General features: G+C 41.9%; 1 protein-coding gene across 1 annotated transcript in view; it reads left to right on the top strand.

The window, feature by feature from the left end:
* LOC139545717 (mediator of RNA polymerase II transcription subunit 27-like) overlaps positions 1–19,459 on the top strand; it is a 103,256-nt gene that overhangs the window by 9,795 nt on the left and 74,002 nt on the right. Inside the window, exon 2 of the mRNA XM_071353782.1 lies at positions 1,889–2,033. Within this exon, the coding sequence (XP_071209883.1) occupies positions 1,889–2,033 (145 nt within the window). The remainder of the gene's footprint in view (positions 1–1,888; positions 2,034–19,459) is intronic.

The raw sequence follows: 19,459 nt of genomic DNA, 5'->3' as shown, positions 1-19,459 counted from the left end.
TGGCATGACTTCTGACAAGCTTTCTTTAAATACTTGAGTGCCGCAGGGTTCCATTCTTGGGCCATTATTGTTCATTATTTATGACTGGTGTGAAAAAATAGCTGATGAGAAGGTACATCTACACTGAATGTACAAAGCATTAGGAACACCTTCCTAATATTGAGTTGCAATCCCTTTTGCCATCAGAAAAGCCTCAATTCGTCGGGGTAGGGAATCTACAAATGTCAAAAGCGTTCCACAGGGATGCTGGCCCATGTTGACGCTAATGCTTCCCACAGTTGTGTCAAGTTTCCTGGATGCCCTTTGCATGGTGGACCATTCTTGATACACACGGGAAACTGTTGGCGTGAAAAACACAGGAGTGTTTCAGTTCTTGACACACTCAAACCGGTGTGCCTGGCACCTACCATACCCCGTTCAAAGGCACTTAACTTTTGTCTTGCTCATTCACCCTCTGAATGGCACATATACACAGTTCATGTCTTAATTTTCTAAAGACTTAAAAATCCTTCTTTAACCTGTCTCCTTCACTTTCTACACTGATTTGAAGTGGATTTAACAAGTGACATCAATAAGGGTTCATAGCTTTCACCTGGTCAGTCTATGTCATGGAAAGAGCAGATGTTCCTAATGTTTTGTATACTCAGTGTCATCTGCATATACACTATCTATAGTACTGATCTCGCACTAGTTAAGGCATTTCTCAAATTGTAGGAAGCGTTTGTTGTCCAACAACCTTTTTCCGCTCAAAGCAACCCCCTACACTGCCTCAGATACTCACTCAAACAAGCCAATAGAGGTGGTGTCCTCATACAAGTACTTGGGATTTCACCTTGATGAAGCTCGGTATTTTAAACCCCACATTCAACAGCTCATTAAAAAGCTTCAACTTAATCTGGGCTTTTTCTTTAGGAAAAGTTTTATTTCAAGCTAGAAAAGACAAATGTTGCAGCCTTTGCTGGACAATGATGATATTCTTTACATGAATGCCCCATGGTTTTACCTGCACACACTAGAAACACTACCATGCTGTAGTTAGATTTGTAACAAACACAAGACCTCTTAAACATCACTGTACCTTATATCAGTTAGCAGGATGGCCATCCTTATAGTACATGTTTGTCTATAAGGCCATTTTAGGGCAGCTGCCCCATCGTCTTGGAATACATCTTGGAAACTAGATTATTTTAATCCAATTTGATAATGTTAAATGACAGATTATAGGCCTGCTGACCACAAATTGCACATGTGGTTTTAAACCTGCTCTTTTAAGCTCTCTTATGGGCTTTGCGCTGTTAACTTCCATTCATTGTTATGTTTTATGTTGTGTTTTATGTTGTGTTTACTATATGCTGCTTTCTTGGCCAGAGCTCACTTGTAAAAGAGAGAAATCTGCAATGTGACCTTTCTGGTTCAAGGATAAATACAAAATAAGAAACAAATCAGATGTTTTAAAGCAGGGATGGCAGCCCCCCCCCCACGCGCGCACACACACACACTCAATTAGCCCACATTTCTGAGATTGGTTAGTAAGTCTAACGTCCGGATATCTAAATTTGTAGTAATCATGGTCGAAATACCGAACAGGGTAGTCGCTCTCAATCACATATATTAAAAACTGCAAACACTTCTCTACACCTAATGGCAAAATGTGTAGAATAGCGGGAAATTAGCTGTAAAAAATAAAAATGGGGGGGTAGCAAAATGCTAGGCTCTGACTGCATGTGTGGGTATGGATGTGGGTACCCAGACCTGCGATCCACTGCAGCCGCCTCCATAATGAGTTCAGATTTTTTGTGGCCCCCACCCCAATCAGAATTGCCCATGCTTGGGTTGAAGGGAAATTACAAGCCTATTCTAACAGCTGCTATTCTATGTACTCATGTAGTGAATTGGAACGCCTCAGTACCCTGGTTGGCAGACCTTCAGAGAGTCATCCCCTTCACAACAGTGGCCTGTTGAGTCTGGACCCAGTTCAGGACAAGACCCCGCTGTACAGTCAGCTCCTTCAGGCATACAAGTGGTCTAACAAGGTAGGCCAATCTTTTCTACTGGGCTACAAGGGAAAAAATACGATAAGGCCAGAATTCAATTCTAGGGCATAGTGGATTTTCTGCAATGCAGTTTCATGTGTCAAAGATTGGAATCTTGTGGACAATTTCCTTGGATTTCAATGTGAAGCCACTCCCATCGTTAACATTATTTGTTTGATCCAAATTGACGTATGGTAAACACATGATAAAGTTTAGCTTCTGTTTCCTCCGGGATACGCTTCCAGTGTATCAGCTAAAAACCTACAATGACAGGCTGCATTAGTTACGGGAACAATATGCCCCCAGTGCAGCATCTCTGACCACCCCATTGTCGCAACTCTCTAAATACACTGCTCTGATGGAAATGATTCCGTTTTTAAAGCGTATGCTGGAAGTCTTAAATAACAGGTAAGGTAAAGATTGATTCGAAATAAAATGCAGATGCACGGTATATGGTAACATACATTAGCCTTTACTGTATGTATCAAGCTGTGACACCACGCCTTCCATTGTTTGTAAGGTCACCATATAGGATATTGGAAATTCCATGATAACGGAGTGATGCTGAGACTCAGATTTGTTACTTTAAAATGTATGTCAAACAAAAAAAGAATGATTTTAAGTTAAACAAACCATACCACTATACTCAAGGACTACTTTTAACAATTTCCACAGAACATTTTACAAAAACACATTTACTTGAAGAACAGTGCAAATTCAAAGTTTGGTAACAGAATGACGGTTTGTGCTGTTGTTACACAGATGGCACCCACTCCTGTAGCTGACACGCTTGTGCCTAAACTTTGACAGACTTGCCAACCTGCACAAATTTAGCGTACCATGCACGCAATTTGAGGTCAAAGTATTGTGGTATGAAAAAGTACCCTAAAATACACAAAAATAGGCTTCTAATTGGCATATTGTGTTTTTTGACTCAACTGTCTGAAGTTGGAGCTGAGAAAAAATTCAAACTCTCCACTCCGGTTCACCCACCCGTAGTCATAGTACTATTTTCTTAGAGGGCCCTCACAGTGTTCTACAGGAGCACCATTGAGCGCAGCCTGGTACGGCAACTCTGCCGCCGCCGACCGCAAGGCACTACAGAGGGTGGTACGCTCAGCCGAATGCACCATTAGGTAGACACGGACTGCTGTCCAGGACACCTACAACACCAGGTGTCGCAAGAAGGCCAAGAAGATCATCAGGGATCCAAGCTACCCGAGCCATGGCCTGTTCTCCCTGCTTCCATCACTAAGACGCGGTACAGGAGCACCATGTGTACACCTAGTCAGTACAAAGATACAGCCGTCTTTCCTAACTCAGTTGCCGGAAAAGGAAACCGCTCAGAGATTTCACTATGAAGCCAATAGTGACTTTAAAAAAGTTAGAGTTTAATGGCTGTGAAAACTGAGGATGGATCAACAACATCATAGTTACACCGCAATACTAACTTAATTGACAGAGTGAAAATAAAAAAGCCTTTACAGAACAAAAATATTCTAAAACATACATCCTGTTTGCAACAAGGCACTAAAGTAATACTGCAAAAAATGTGGCAAAGCAATACACGTTTTGTCCTGAATACAAAGTATTGGATTTGCCCCAAGCATAACACATCACTGAGTACCACTCTCTATATTTTCAAGCATAGAGGTGGCTGCATCATGTTATGGTATGCTTGTGATTGTTAAGGACGGGAGTTTCAGGATAAAAATTACAGAATTGAGCTAAGCACAGGTAAAATCCTAGAGGAAAACCTGGTTCAGTATGCTTTCCACCAGACACTGGGAGATTAATTCACCTTTCAGCAGGACAATAACCTAAAACACAAGGCCAAATATGCACTGGAGTTGCTCACCAAGAAGACTGTGAATGTTCTTGAGAGACCGAGTTACAGTTTTGACTCAAATATGCTTGAAAATATATGGTAAGACCTGAAAATGGTTGTCTAGCAATGATCAACAACCAATTTGACAGAGCCTGAATCATTTTTTTTTAAGAACAATGGGAAAATGCTGCACAATCCAGGTGTGGAAAGCTCTGAGACTTAACCAGAAAATACCTACAGCTGTAATCACTGCCAAAGGTGATTCTAACATGTATTGACTTCGGGGGTTGAATACTTATCTAATCAAGATAATTGGATTTTTAGATTTTTTTTTTTACAAATAATTTTTATAATTAAAAACTTTGAGCCAGGAGAGATTGACATGCATATTATTCATGTTAGCTCTCTATGTACATCCAAGGACCAGCCGTGCTGCCCTGTTCTGAGCCAATTGCAATTTTCCTAAGTCCCTCTTTGTGGCACCTGACCACACGGCTTAACAGTAGTTCAGGTACGACAAAACTAGGGCCTGTAGGACCTGCCTTGTTGATAGTGCTGTTAATGCAGAGCAGTGCTTTATTATGGACAAACTTCTCCACATCCTAGCTACTGTTGTATCAATATGTTTTGACCATGACAGTTTACAATCCAGGGTTACTCCAAGCAGTTTAGTCTCCTCAACTTTCTCAATTTCCAAAGATTTTGTTGAGGTATAAGGTTTAGTGAATTATTAGTCCCAAATACAATGCTTTTATTTTTTGAAAGACCTGAATATAGCTGTGCAGCAACGCTCCCCATCCAACCGTACAGTGCTTGAGAGGATCTGCAGAGAAGAATGGGAGAAACTCCCCAAATACAGGTGTGCCAAGCTTGTAGCGTCATACCGAAGAAGACTCAAGGCTGTAATCACTGCCAAAGGTGCTTCAACAAAGTACTCAGTAAAGGGTCTGAATACTTATGTAAATGTAAAAAGAGGAGGAAGGGAAGCGCTACTAAGGTACACAATAGTACATTTTGGTAGACAGACAGTGCTCTTTGGTAAAAGGGGTAAATTGGTCATCAAAAAGAAAGGAGGACCAAGGCACTCTTCATATAATTAATTAAAATGCCTTTATTAGTATGGCATGTTCAACATAGTTTTGAAACGTGTCGGATTTTTTAAAATGTGTTTCTATTGAACATGCCATACTAATAAAGGCATTTAAATTAATTATATGAAGAGTGCCTTGGTCCTCCTTTCTTTTTGATGACTTATGTAAATGTGATTAATATATTATTTTTTTTACCAAAAAATTCGAAATATCTCTATATATTTTTTATTTAACCTTTATTTAACCAGGTAGGCTAGTTGAGAACAAGTTCTCATTTAGAACGGCGACCTGGCCAAGATAAAGCAAAGCAGTTCGACACATATAACAACACAGAGCTACACATGGAATAAACAAACATACAGTCAATAATACAGTAGAATAACTCTATATACAGTGTGTGCAAATGAGGTAAGATAAGGGAGGTAAGGCAATAAATAGGCCATAGTGGCGAGGTAATTGCGATATAGCAATTAAACACTGGAGTGATAGATGTGCAGAAGATGAATGTGCAAGTAGAGATACTGGGGTGCAAAGGAGCAAAATAAATAAATAAATACAGTATGGGGATGAGGTAGTTGGATGGGCTATTTACAGATGAGCAGGCGGGGCTTTACCTAGCAAAGACTTGTAGATGACCTGGAGCTAGTGGGTTTGGCGACGAGTATGAAGTGAGGGCCAGCCAACGAGAGTGTACAGGTCACAGTGGTGGGTAGTATATGGGGCTTTGGTGATAAAACGGATGGCACTGTGATAGACTGCATCCAATTTGTTGAGTAGAGTGTTGGAGGCTGTTTTGTAAATGACATTGCCGAAGTCGAGGATCGGTAGGATAGTCAGTTTTACGAGGGTATGTTTGGCAGCATGAGTGAAAGGTGCTTTGTTGCGAAATAGAAAGCCGATTCTAGATTTAATTTTGGATTGGAGATGCTTAATGTGGGTCTGGAAGGGGAGTGTATAGTCTAACCAGACACCTAGGTATTTGTAGTGGTCCACATATTCTAAGTCAGAACCGTCCAGAGTAGTGATGCTGGATGGGCGGGCAGGTACGTGCAGCGATCGGTTGAAGAGCATGCATTTAGTTTTACTTGCATTTAAGAGCAGTTGGAGGCCACGGAAGGAGAGTTGTATAGCATTGAAGCTCGTCTGGAGGTTAGTTAGCACAGTGTCCAAAGAAGGGCCAGAAGTATACAGAATGGTGTAGAGGTGGATCAGAGAATCACCAGCAGCAAGAGGGACATCATTGATGTATACAGAGAAGAGAGTCGGCCCGAGAATTGAACCCTGTGGCACCCCCATAGAGACTGCCAGAAGTCCGGACAACAGGCCCTCCGATTTGACACACTGAACTCTATCAGAGAAGTAGTTGGTGAACCAGGCAAGGCAGTCATTTGAGAAACCAAGGCTGTTGAGTCTGCCGAGAAGAATGTAGTCATTGACAGAGTCGAAAGCCTTGGCCAGGTCGATGAATACAGCTGCACAGTATTGTCTCTTATCGATGGCAGTTATGATATCGTTTAGGACCTTGAGTGTGGCTGAGGTGCACCCATGACCGGCTCGGAAACCAGATTGCATAGTGGAGAAGGTACGGTGGGATTCGAAATGGTCGGTGATCTGTTTGTTAACTTGGCTTTTGAAGACCTTAGAAAAGCAGGGTAGGATAGATATAGGTCTGTAGCAGTTTGGGTCTAGAGTGTCTCCCCCTTTGAAGAGGGGGATGACCGCGGCAGCTTTCCAATCTTTGGGGATCTCAGACGATACGAAAGAGGTTGAACAGGCTAGTAATAGGGGTTGCAACAATTTCGGCAGATAATTTTAGAAAGAGAGGGTCCAGATTGTCTAGCCCGGCTGATTTGTAGGGGTCCAGATTTTGCAGCTCTTTCAGAACATCAGCTATCTGGATTTGGGTGAAGGTGTGTGCAGATTGAGGGGATTTTTATTTTTTTTAATCCATTTTAGAATTTTGTAACGCAGTGTCAATATAGAATTTTTTCATTTGAGACATTTTAGTACATATGGCTATGAGAGCAATTACAGTGCTGCAGTGAACGATCACTAATATGAAGTTTTGCTTAATGTAGCTTATGCCATTCCAGAAAGTATCATTGTTAATATTATCAAGAACCGTTGTCGTCATCTGTGAAAATATTTAAGAATTGTAGCTAGCTAGTCCTATTGTTTGTTAAACAGCCTTTGAACTCACATTCAATGAACTGTTGCCTCTTTAGTTCCGTGACAACCCGATCTTGATCAACAGTTAATGTCTGCTAAATGAATCAAAAAGGCACAATACTGTCTCCCTTACAGTGTGTTGCTGTCTTTGCCAAAGGGAGGATAAAAGCAGTGGATCAATAGCAGTTTTCCGGCTATTGATCAGTCGGCTATGGCTGTATACCTCTGCTGTCTTTTCCCCTGTCTACATCTGACTTGCTCGCCAACTTGATCCCTCACAGTCATGGGAAGAGGCACCCATGACTGTGAGGGGCACCCACCCAAATCCACTCTGAAGTTTCACTTCTTATGGGAGTTTGTCTCATTTCACCAGTACTTTCCCTTTGTTACCAGTGCATGTGGAACTCCGAATGTTGTTGAACTTCTTTTTGGATTTAGATGCAGTCAGTTATTAGTGTTTTCCTTTGGATTTGACTTTCTGTGTAGCACTTCAGTGCTTTCTGAATACTCTTTCTAGATTGTGTCATGCTACTGGGTCTGCGTTTAGGCTACTGAAATGTTGTTTGTTTTTTGCTTTGGTAAAGGTGCAATATGCAGAAATAGCTCTGCCATTTCCTGTGTGGTAAAATTCTAATAGTAGGCCTAAGTTCAGTTTATGTGACAAAACAAACGAATCATTGTAACATCTAAACCGCTGTGAAATATATTTTCAATAACCCAAAATATTGTATGTTCAGCTCTCTGAAACTGGTGTACAAAACAGCAAAAACTAAGCTTAAGAACAGGAAGCATAGAAATGGTGCACATAGAACAGATCTACCGCTTCTTAGACTTGTTTTCAGAGTGACATTCTATATGAATTTGGTCAGATCGCCCAAAATGTTACATATTGCAGCTTTAAAGGGGCAATCAGCACTTGCTGTGTAAATTTTTTGACTTATAAACTCAGCAAAAAAAGAAACGACCCTGTCTTTCAAAGATAATTCGTAAAAATTTAAATAACTTCACAGATCTTAATTGTGAAGGGTTTAAACACTGTTTCCCTTGCTTGTTCAATGAACCATAATTAACGACTGTTCCACAGTTGCATGTTCATTAACTTCTCTGGGATATGTGGGACGCTAACGTCCCACTTGGCCAAAAGCCAGTAAAAATGCAGAGCGCCAAATTCTAATAAATTACTATAAAAATCAAACTTTCATGAAGAATTAAAGCTACACTTGTTGTGAATCCAGCCAACATGTCAGATTTCAAATAGGCTTTTCGGCGAAAGCAAATGATGCTATTATCTGAGGATAGCACCATAGTAAACAAAGAGAGAGAAGCATATTTCAACCCTGCAGGCGCGACACAAAAGGCAGAAATAAAAATATAATTCATGCCTTACCTTTGACGAGCTTCTGTTGTTGGCACTCCAATATGTCCCATAAACATCACAAATGGTCCTTTTGTTCGATTAATTCCGTCGATATATATCCAAAATGTTCATTTATTTGGCGCGTTTGATCCAGAAAAACACTGGTTCCAACTTGTGCAACGTGACTACAAAATATCTCAAAAGTTACCTGTATTTTTTTACGTAAATAATCGATAAAATTGAAGACGGGATGATCTGTGTTCAATACAGGATTAAAACAAACTGTAGCTGGCTTTCTGGTCACGCGCCTCTATCTAACAGTACACTTCAAATTACCCTCGTTCTAGATGGCCGTACTTCTTCATTACACAAAGGAAAAAACCTCAACCAATTTCTAAAGACTGTTGACATCCAGTGGAAGCGGTAGGAACTGCAAGAAGCTCAATTAGAAATCTGGATTCCCAATGAAAACCCATTGAAAAGAGAGTGACTTCAAAAAGAAAAAAATCTGAATGGTTTTGTCCTCGGGGTTTCGCCTGCTAAATAAGTTCTGTTATACTCAGACATGATTCAAACAGTTTTAGAAACTTCAGAGTGTTTTCTATCCAAATCTACAATTAATATGCATATCTTATCTTCTGGGGATGAGTAGCTGGCAGTTGAATTTGGGTATGCTTTTCATCCAAACGTGAAAATGCTGCCCCCTATCCTAGAGAAGTTAAGACACTAACAGCTTACAGACAGTAGGCAATTAAGGTCACAGTTCTGAAAACTTTGGACACTAAAGAGGCCTTTCTACTGACTCTGAAAAACACCAAAAGAAAGATGCCCAGGGTCGCTGCTCATCTGCGTGAACGTGCCTTAGGCTTGCTGGAAGGAGGCATAAGGACTGCAGATGTGGCCAGGGCAATAAATTGCAATGTCCGTACTGTGAGACGCCTAAGACAACGCTACAGGGAGACAGGGCGGACAGCTGATCGTCCTCGCAGTGGCAGACCACGTGTAACAACACCTGCACAGGATCGGTACATCCGAACATCAATGGCAACAACAACTGCCCGAGTTACACCAGGAACGCACAATCCCTCATCAGTGCTCAGACTGTCCGCAATAGGCTGAGAGAGGCTGGACTGAGGGCTTGTAGGCCTGTTGTAAGGCAGGTCCTCACCAGACATCACCAGCAACAACGTTGCCTATGGGCACAAACCCACCAACGCTGGACCAGACAGGACTGGCAAAAAGTGCTCTTCACTGACGAGTCGCGGTTTTGTCTCACCAGGGTTGATGGTCGGATTCGCGCTTATCGTCGAAGGAATGAGCATTACACCGAGGCCTGTACTCTGGAGCGGGGTTGATTTGGAGGTGGAGGGTCCGTCACACCGTCCGGTGTGTCACAGCATCATTGGACTGAGCTTGTTGTCATTGCAGGCAATCTCAACACTGTGCGTTACAGGGAAGACATCCTCCTCCTTCATGTGATACCCTTCCTGCAGGCTCATCCTGACATGACCCTCCAGCATAACAATGCCACCAGCCATACTGCTCGTTCTGTGTGTGATTTCCTGCAAGACAGGAATGTCAGTGTTCTGCCATGGCCAGCGAAGAGCCTGGATCTCAATCCCATTGAGCACATCTGGGACCTGTTGGATCGGAGGGTGAGGGCAAGGGCCATTCCCCCCAGAAATGTCCGGGAACTTGCAGGTGCCTTGGTGGAAGAGTGGGGTAACATCTCACAGCAAGAACTGGCAAATCTGGTGCAGTCCATGAGGAGGAGATGCACTGCAGTACTTAATGCAGCTGGTGGCCACACCAGATACTGACTGTTGCTTTTGATTTTGACCCCCCCTTTGTTCAGGGACACATTATTCCATTTCAGTTAGTCACATGTCTGTGGAACTTGTTCAGTTTATGTCTCAGTTGTTGAAGGTTATGTTCATACAAATATTTACACCTGTTAAGCTTGCTGAAAATAAATGCAGTTGACAGTGAGAGGACGTTTCTTTTTTTGCTGAGTTTTTAATAACATGGATGGTCAGTAGGAATGTGCACCTACCCTTTCAACATGATTCGATTCATTTCTAGATACATGGGCTCCGATATGATACAGGAACGATTCTGTGTTTTTCGGTTTGATTAGAGAACAAATCGATGTGATTAGGTTATATTCAATACGATTCAATGCACTAACATATGTTGCATAAACATATTCATTTTATGTTCTAAATTAAAATCTACTGCTGATTGAGCTCATGAGCAGGGCCTCTGAACTGGATATCTCTGTTTGCGTGTGTGTGTGTGTGTGTGAAAATGATGTATGTCTATGGTGTATGCACTATGTAGGCACCTAGGCTGAGCCATAAAGGATACTAGGCATCTACCACCCCACCTCCACTATCAGATTATTGGGGGGAGCAGCAATGTAGCCTGTTTTGTTTGTCCCCCCACTTGGTTCTGAAATCAGCACCAGCCACAAATGAACTTGTTATTTTTGCAGATTGTGTTTGAGCTAGTAATCTATTTAATATTTATTGTTTACAAATTAGCTATGACATAGCCACTGAATAAATATATATATATATATATATATAGTTGAAATCTGAAGTTTACGAACACTAGTTGGAGTAATTAAAACTCGTTTTTCAACCACTCCTCAAATTTCTTGTTAACAAACTATAGTTTTGGCAAGTCGGTTAGGACATCTACTGTGTGCATGACACAAGTAATTTTTCCAACAATTGTTTACAGACAGATTATTTCACTTACAATTAACTGTATCACAATTCCAGTGGGTCAAAAGTTTACATACACTAAGTTGACTGTGCCTTTAAACAGCTTGGAAAATTCCAGAAAACGATGTCATGGCTTTAGAAGCTTCTGATAGGCTAATTGACATCATTTGAGTCAATTAGAGGTGTACCTGTGGATGTATTTCAAGGCCTACCTTCAAACTCAGTGCCTCTTTGCATGGGAAAATCAAAAGAAATCAGCCAAGACATCAGAAAAATAATTGTAGACCTCCACAAGTCTGGTTCATCCTTGGGAACAATTTCCGAACGCCTGAAGGTACCACGTTCATCTGTACAAATAATAGTACGCAAGTATAAACACCATGGGACCACACAGCCGTCATACCGCTCAGGAAGGAGACGTGTTCTGTCTCCTAGAGATGAACTTACTTTGTTACGAAAATTGCAAATCAATCCCAGAACAACAGCAAAGGACCTTGTGAAGATGCTGGAGGAAACAGGTACAAAAGTATCTATATCCATAGTAAATACGAGTCCTATATCGACATAACCTGAAAGGCCGCTCAGCAAGGAAGAAGCCACGGCTTCAAACTGCCATAAAAAAAGCCAGACGGTTTGCAACTGCACATGGGGACAAAGATCGTACTTTTTGGAAATGTCCTCTGGTCTGATGAAACAAAAATAGAACTGTTTGGCCATAATGCCCATCGTTATGTTTGGAGGAAAAAGGGGGAGGCTTGCAAGCCGAAGAACACCATCCCAACCGTGAAGCACGGGGGTGGCAGCATCATGTTGTGGGTGTGCTTTGCTGCAGGAGGGACTGGTGCACTTCACAAAATAGATGGTATCATGAGGCAGGAAAATTGTGGATATATTGAAGCAACATCTCAAGACATCAGTCAGGAAGTTAAAGCTTGGTCGCAAATGGGTCTTCCAAATGGACAATGACCCCAAGCATACTTCCAAAGTTGTGGCAAAGCGGCTTAAGGACAACAAAGTCAAGGTATTGGAGTGGCCATCACAGAGCCCTGACCTCAATCCTATAGATAATGTGTTGGCACAACTGAAAAAGCGTGTGCGAGCAAGGAGGCCGACAAACCTGACTCAGTTACACCAGCTCCAAGGAGGAATGGGCCAAAATTCACCCAATTTATTGTGGCAAGCTGATGGAAGGCTATCTGAAACGTTTGACCCAAGTTAAACAATTTAAAGGCAATGCTACCAAATTGAGTGTATGTAAACTTCTGACCCACTGGGAATGTGATGGAAGAAATAAAAGCTGAAATGAATCATTCTCTCTGCTATTATTCTGACATTTCACATTCTTAAAATAAAGTGGTGATCCTAACTGACCCAAGACAGGGAATTTTTACTCTGAATAAATGTCAGACATTTTGAAAAACTGAGTTTAAATGTATTTGGCTAAGGTGTATGTAAACTTCAGACTTCAACTGTACGTACATACATACATACATACATACATACATACATACATACATACATACATACATACATACAGTGGGGAGAACAAGTATTTGATACACGGCCAATTTTGCAGGTTTTCCTACTTACAAAGCATGTAGAGGTCTGTAATTTTTATCATAGGTACACTTCAACTGTGAGAGACGGAATCTAAAACAAAAATCCAGAAAATCACATTGTATGATTTTTAAGTAATTAATTTGCATTTTATGGCATGACATAAGTATTTGATACATCAGAAAAGCAGAACTTAATATTTGGTACAGAAACATTTGTTTGCAATTAACAGAGATCATACGTTTCCTGTAGTTCTTGACCAGGTTTGCACACACTGCAGCAGGGATTTTGGCCCACTCCTCCATACAGACCTTCTCCAGATCCTTCAGGTTTCGGGGCTGTCGCTGTGCAATACGGACTTTCAGCTCCCTCCAAAGATGTTCTATTGGGTTCAGGTCTGGAGACTGGCTAGGCCACTCCAGGACCTTTAGATGCTTCTTACGGAGCCACTCCTTAGTTGCCCTGGCTGTGTGTTTCGGGTCATTGTCATGCTGGAAGACCCAGCCACGACCCATCTTCAATGCTCTTACTGAGGGAAGGAGGTTGTTGGCCAATATCTCACGATACATGGCCCCATCCATCCTCCCCTCAATACGGTGCAGTCGTCCTGTCCCCTTTGCAGAAAAGCATCCCCAAAGAATGATGTTTCCACCTCCATGCTTCACGGTTGGGATGGTGTTCTTGGGGTTGTACTCATCCTTCTTCTTCCTCCAAACACGGCGAGTGGAGTTTAGACCAAAAAGCTCTATTTTTGTCTCATCAGACCACATGACCTTCTCCCATTCCTCCTCTGGATCATCCAGATGGTCATTGGCAAACTTCAGACGGGCCTGGACATGCGCTGGCTTGAGCAGGGGGACCTTGCGTGCGCTGCAGGGTTTTAATCTATGACGGCGTAGTGTGTTACTAATGGTTTTCTTTGAGACTGTGGTCCCAGCTCTCTTCAGGTCATTGACCAGGTCCTGCCGTGTAGTTCTGGGCTGATCCCTCACCTTCCTCATGATCATTGATGCCCCACGAGGTGAGATCTTGCATGGAGCCCCAGACCGAGGGTGATTGACCGTCATCTTGAACATCTTCCATTTTCTAATAATTGCGCCAACAGTTGTTGCCTTCTCACCAAGCTGCTTGCCTATTGTCCTGTAGCCCATCCCAGCCTTGTGCAGGTCTACAATTTTATCCCTGATGTCCTTACACAGCTCTCTGGTCTTGGCCATTGTGGAGAGGTTGGAGTCTGTTTGATTGAGTGTGTGGACAGGTGTCTTTTATACAGGTAACAAGTTCAAACAGGTGCAGTTAATACAGGTAATGAGTGGAGAACAGGAGGGCTTCTTAAAGAAAAACTAACAGGTCTGTGAGAGCCGGAATTCTTACTGGTTGGTAGGTGATCAAATACTTATGTCATGCAATAAAATGCAAATTAATTACTTAAAAATCATTCAATGTGATTTTATGGATTTTTGTTTTAGATTCCGTCTCTCACAGTTGAAGTGTACCTATGATAAAAATTACAGACCTCTACATGCTTTGTAAGTAGGAGAACCTGCAAAATCAGCAGTGTATCAAATACTTGTTCTCCCCACTGTACATACATACATACGTGGCCAAAAGTTTTGAGAATGAAACAAATATAAATTTTCACAAAGTCTGCTGCCTCAGTTTGTATGATGGCAATTTGCATATACTCCAGAATATTTTGAAGAGTGATCAAATGAATTGCAAAGTACCTCTTTGCCATGCAAATAACAGACTTTACATACATCGACTTGTGTCATTTAGATTTAGAATTTAGAACCACATGACAATGATTTTGAGATACAAAGACTATTATACATTTAAATGAAACTGTTCCACAAAAATGTGCATTTGAAAATCATAACCGCCACGCAGAACAGTAGAAATGGTAAGATAAATTAGCACTCCAAATGGAAAAGGTTGCCGACTCTTGGTGTAGCCTATTACCAGCAACTTCGGTAGCGTAACCGCAGAATCTGCTAAGGCCAGTAACAGCGGACGGAGGAGGGTTGGAAACATTATTTTTTTTCTTCTTCATGATCTCTGGCTCCAACTTGAGTCATTTGTGTGGTTTAATTATTTAATCAAAGAGCGTGCTCAAAACATCAGACAAGTTCAGTGTGTATATATATATATACTGTAGTTGATTTTATTAAAACACATAGGGTGTATCTATATAGGGAAAAATACACGTTTAAACATTTCGACCAATGGATTAGTCAAAGGAAAAGCTTACTTTCGGTCGACAAAGATTTCTTTAGTCGGGGACAGCCCTAATCTCTATACAAAAAACTGTCCGACAGCTAGAGCCAGGATTCTTACAGGATTCAAAGTCAATGTCTTATTTAACTGATTAATGCTTAATATATGATATAATGACAACTTACACTGCAATAAATGGAAAAAGTAATGTTTTATGTCACGATTTTGGACAAATCTATTAAGACCCCAACCAAGGGTTAAACAGGTTTTAAATACATTTTTGAATTTTGTTGAATATAGCTATGTGCCTCCGTTATATCTTAATGCGATTACATGATACAAATTGGCTGATTTATTATCAATGATTTATCAACAGATGTAGCAAGTTGTCCAGTGTAGGAAATCCTCACTGGTACCCTAGTTTATAGAAAGACCCATATCTAAAAATGACCGTATACACAGATTGTTAAAAGCAAAACTACCAAAACTATTGCTGATGGTGAACCTGAACAATCAAAATCAAATCTATTGTTAACCCTGTTCAGCAGGTATAAGCCAGATGAGTAGTCTCTCTCAACAGTGCATAGACAGCAAATGACATAGGTTGTCACTCAACTAATAAAGCCTAATATCACGTAAGCCATTTTAGTATTTGAATGCCGAAGGTGCCATGCAGATGTGCAACATCAAGAACAGGCCACCTACATCGTGTTAGTCAGCACGCGAAGCTGGGCACAGCGCGCGGTTTGACTAGGCTACTAAGATTGCCTGGGGTTTTTCGGCACGCAAAATGACATGAAGATCAATGACTGTCGACACCGTTACATGCAGATCGATGCTGAAGGAGAGGACGCATCGATTGTCACAAAATATTATGTATTTTCGGAAGCTAGAAACAATGTAATATGAGCAAAACATGTTAGTGAACTGTCGATTCGTAACATTTGCATTGATTTTCAGACCAATGCACGGTACATTTGGATCGGTTTGGGGTCTGTGTACCGATACACTTCTATCTTAGGCATCGGTCCCCGATTTTAAAATGTTTATCTGTGAATTATTACATCCCTAATGGTCAATCCTTGCATCCACCGTTCTGTCAATGAATTTGAGTGGTTACACTTCTCCAGCCCCATCCCTCAGCTTTTTGAAGAAACAATGGCAGGGAGATCGCTTTGTTATTGTTTCATCTGCGGATTGCCACTTTAAAGCCACGAGTGAGTGCTCGTGTTGCATTTTAATTCAGGACTCGTATGTTTCTTTTGGGCCATAAAGTAAGATTTTGTGTGTAAAAGAGCGAGAGATGCACAGTGGTTGATGAAGGGAGGGAGGTGTCTTTCTCTCTCTCTTTTCCCCACCTCCCCCTCTCTCCAGTCTTGTTGTGTTTTCCCACACTCCCAGGCCACAGCCCTGGGGTGAAGCAGAGTTAGAGGGGGATTAGCTCTGTCTCCCCCACACCTACAGAGGGTGTCCAGAGAAGGGCCGGGGCTCTGGTGCAGGAGTATCGACGCTCTCTGTGCACTTGGCCCAAGACTGCAGCGCTGACCCTTTCCTGCAGTCTCTATGTTAATGTAAACACAATCGATGAAAGTATTACCAGTTCCGCAAATAGAGGTTCTGGAAGCTCAGACCAAGTCCATGAGACAAATACAGATATTCGAGCCACTTTATAATCAGTTTGCACCCTACACAGTACAGAAGTTTGCACAGTTGCGATGTGTGCACCAATGGTAGTCTATACCCAAGCTAGTGGTAAACCAAAGGCATAAACAAGGGTACATGATGCTTCTGAAATTGCCATTCTTCTCAGGTTTTTTTTCCTTTTTACATGAATTGCTTTCCAGGATATTCAAAAACATGGATTGTAAGTCTCATAAAATGATATAGCTTGGTTTTGAAATACAACCATATTTCGAGAAAGGATATATGCAAGGATGAGTAAACATTTCATTTAAGGGAAACATGTTCAGCCCACGGCTCCTAGTTGTCACTCACCACCATAGCCCAACCTTAGATGTGTTCTGTTTGAGAAAGCTCAAGGTCCACTTCGTCCTGCGGCCTATGTTTAGTTTAGCAGAAGTAAAAATATATATATATATATATATTTTGAAATTGCTCTAATGAAAGGTAACCATGTAACTCACTTGGTAGCCTTTTTGCCTTGTCAAGTTATTTTTTTGGCTTAAGCAAGGTGAATTGTATATTAGCCAACTTCTCTGACCTCAGTGTGTCTCTGTGTGAAAATGCTCACTCTCCTACACTGATGCATCATAAAAAATACATACAAAAATCCAAAATGCTTGTGACTAAGAATTTTTAGTGTCCAGGACCATAGGCTACATGCCAGGGGGAAAAAGTATATTGGTTTGTTAACTACATCAGTATTGACTGCTAAATCATAATTGCCTGCTGAACTAGCAGAAACAGCAGATTCAGACAGAACCACAGAACCACGACACCACTACAGAACCACGACACCATTCTGGTTAATATTCCCGCCTCCCTACACTTCAAGCGCTACCTTGATTTGTCAGAAGAATCAGTGACACATCATATTTGGGGAAATTTGACATGCACCAGGGTAAATCAACCTTTGTCAAAATAATCAGTGACACTGTGCTCTTCTTCACCAGAGACTTTCCCCCCCAGATTCAGAAAGGGTTGCTGACTAATGTTAACATTTTTATGAAAGGTCTGTCACGAGAGATTAGGGTTATCCCTGTAAAGACCCTATGTGGAAAACGATACACCGTCAGCATTGCCAAAGTGGAAAATATACAGGAAAGTATCAACTAGAAAAGATGATTAGGTCACAAATCTCATAGTTTGCATTCAAGTTGAGATGTCTATTCTGCAGCTAGAGAATATTGAGGAAAATGTAACTTTTGGGCAGAGGGGGAATTTCCTAATGGATAACTCTTAATTCACTTAATCAGAATCCAATGGGATAAAAATCTCACTGATAACATCTGTCCACCCCCATGGTTATGCATCCAGTATTAATCAGACAAAGACAGATGGCAAAACATTTGGTCTCCAGCTATCTGTTGTCCTTTTCAGAATTTCCTCAATAGAGGCTTGTTTTTTTCCCATACTTCTTGATATGTTTGTTTGGTTTTTGTTAACCAACTGTCATCAGTGCCAACAATTAAATTCCCAGTGATTATGTACAACAGCTTTAGGAAGACTGATTATGTAGAGCTCAGATGGTTTGCAACGTTTTTATATACTTTTTTATCTTGAGAGGATTGTGTCATTTTCATATTTTAATGAGCCAATTGCTTAGCCCAACTTACAGACAAAATTGACAGAAAACAAACTTAAGACTATGGTTATGTACATATAAAACATTGTGATATATACGATGCTATTTCCCCTATAAGCCACCCCCAAAATAATTTTATATATACACTGCTCAAAAAAATAAAGGGAACACTTAAACAACACAATGTAACTCCAAGTCAATCACACTTCTGTGAAATCAAACTGTCCACTTAGGAAGCAACACTGATTGACAATAAATTTCACATGCTGTTGTGCAAATGGAATAGACAAAAGGTGGAAATTATAGGCAATTAGCAAGACACCCCCCAATAAAGGACTGGTTCTGCAGGTGGTGACCACAGACCACTTCTCAGTTCCTATGCTTCCTGGCTGATGTTTTGGTCACTTTTGAATGCTGGCGGTGCTTTCACTCTAGTGGTAGCATGAGACGGAGTCTACAACCCACACAAGTGGCTCAGGTAGTGCTGCAGCTCATCCAGGATGGCACATCAATGCGAGCTGTGGCAAGAAGGTTTGCTGTGTCTGTCAGCGTAGTGTCCAGAGCATGGAGGCGCTACCAGGAGACAGGCCAGTACATCAGGAGACGTGGAGGAGGCCGTAGGAGGGCAACAACCCAGCAGCAGGACCGCTACCTCCGCCTTTGTGCAAGGATGGGCACTGCCAGAGCCCTGCAAAATGACCTACAGCAGGCCACAAATGTGCATGTGTCTGCTCAAACGGTCAGAAACAGACTCCATGAGGGTGGTATGAGGGCCCGACGTCCACAGGTGGGGGTTGTGCTTACAGCCCAACACCGTGCAGGACGTTTGGCATTTGCCAGAGAACACCAAGATTGGAAAATTCGCCACTGGCGCCCTGTGCTCTTCACAGATGAAAGCAGGTTCACGCTGAGCACATGAGCACATGTGATAGACGTGACAGAGTCTGGAGACGCCGTGGAGAACGTTCTGCTGCCTGCAACATCCTCCAGCATGACCGGTTTGGCGGTGGGTCAGTCATGGTGTGGGGTGGCATTTCTTTGTGGGGCCGCACAGCCCTCCATGTGCTCGCCAGAGGTAGCCTGACTGCCATTAGGTACCGAGATGAGATCCTCAGACCCCTTGTGAGACCATATGCTGACACATGCACATTTGTGGCCTGCTGTAGGTCATTTTGCAGGGCTCTGGCAGTGCCCCTCCTTGCACAAAGGCGGA

Source organism: Salvelinus alpinus, chromosome 19, assembly GCF_045679555.1.
Source record: "Salvelinus alpinus chromosome 19, SLU_Salpinus.1, whole genome shotgun sequence".
Classification (NCBI taxonomy): Eukaryota; Metazoa; Chordata; class Actinopteri; order Salmoniformes; family Salmonidae; genus Salvelinus; species Salvelinus alpinus.
This window is presented reverse-complemented; position numbering and strand designations above follow the sequence as displayed.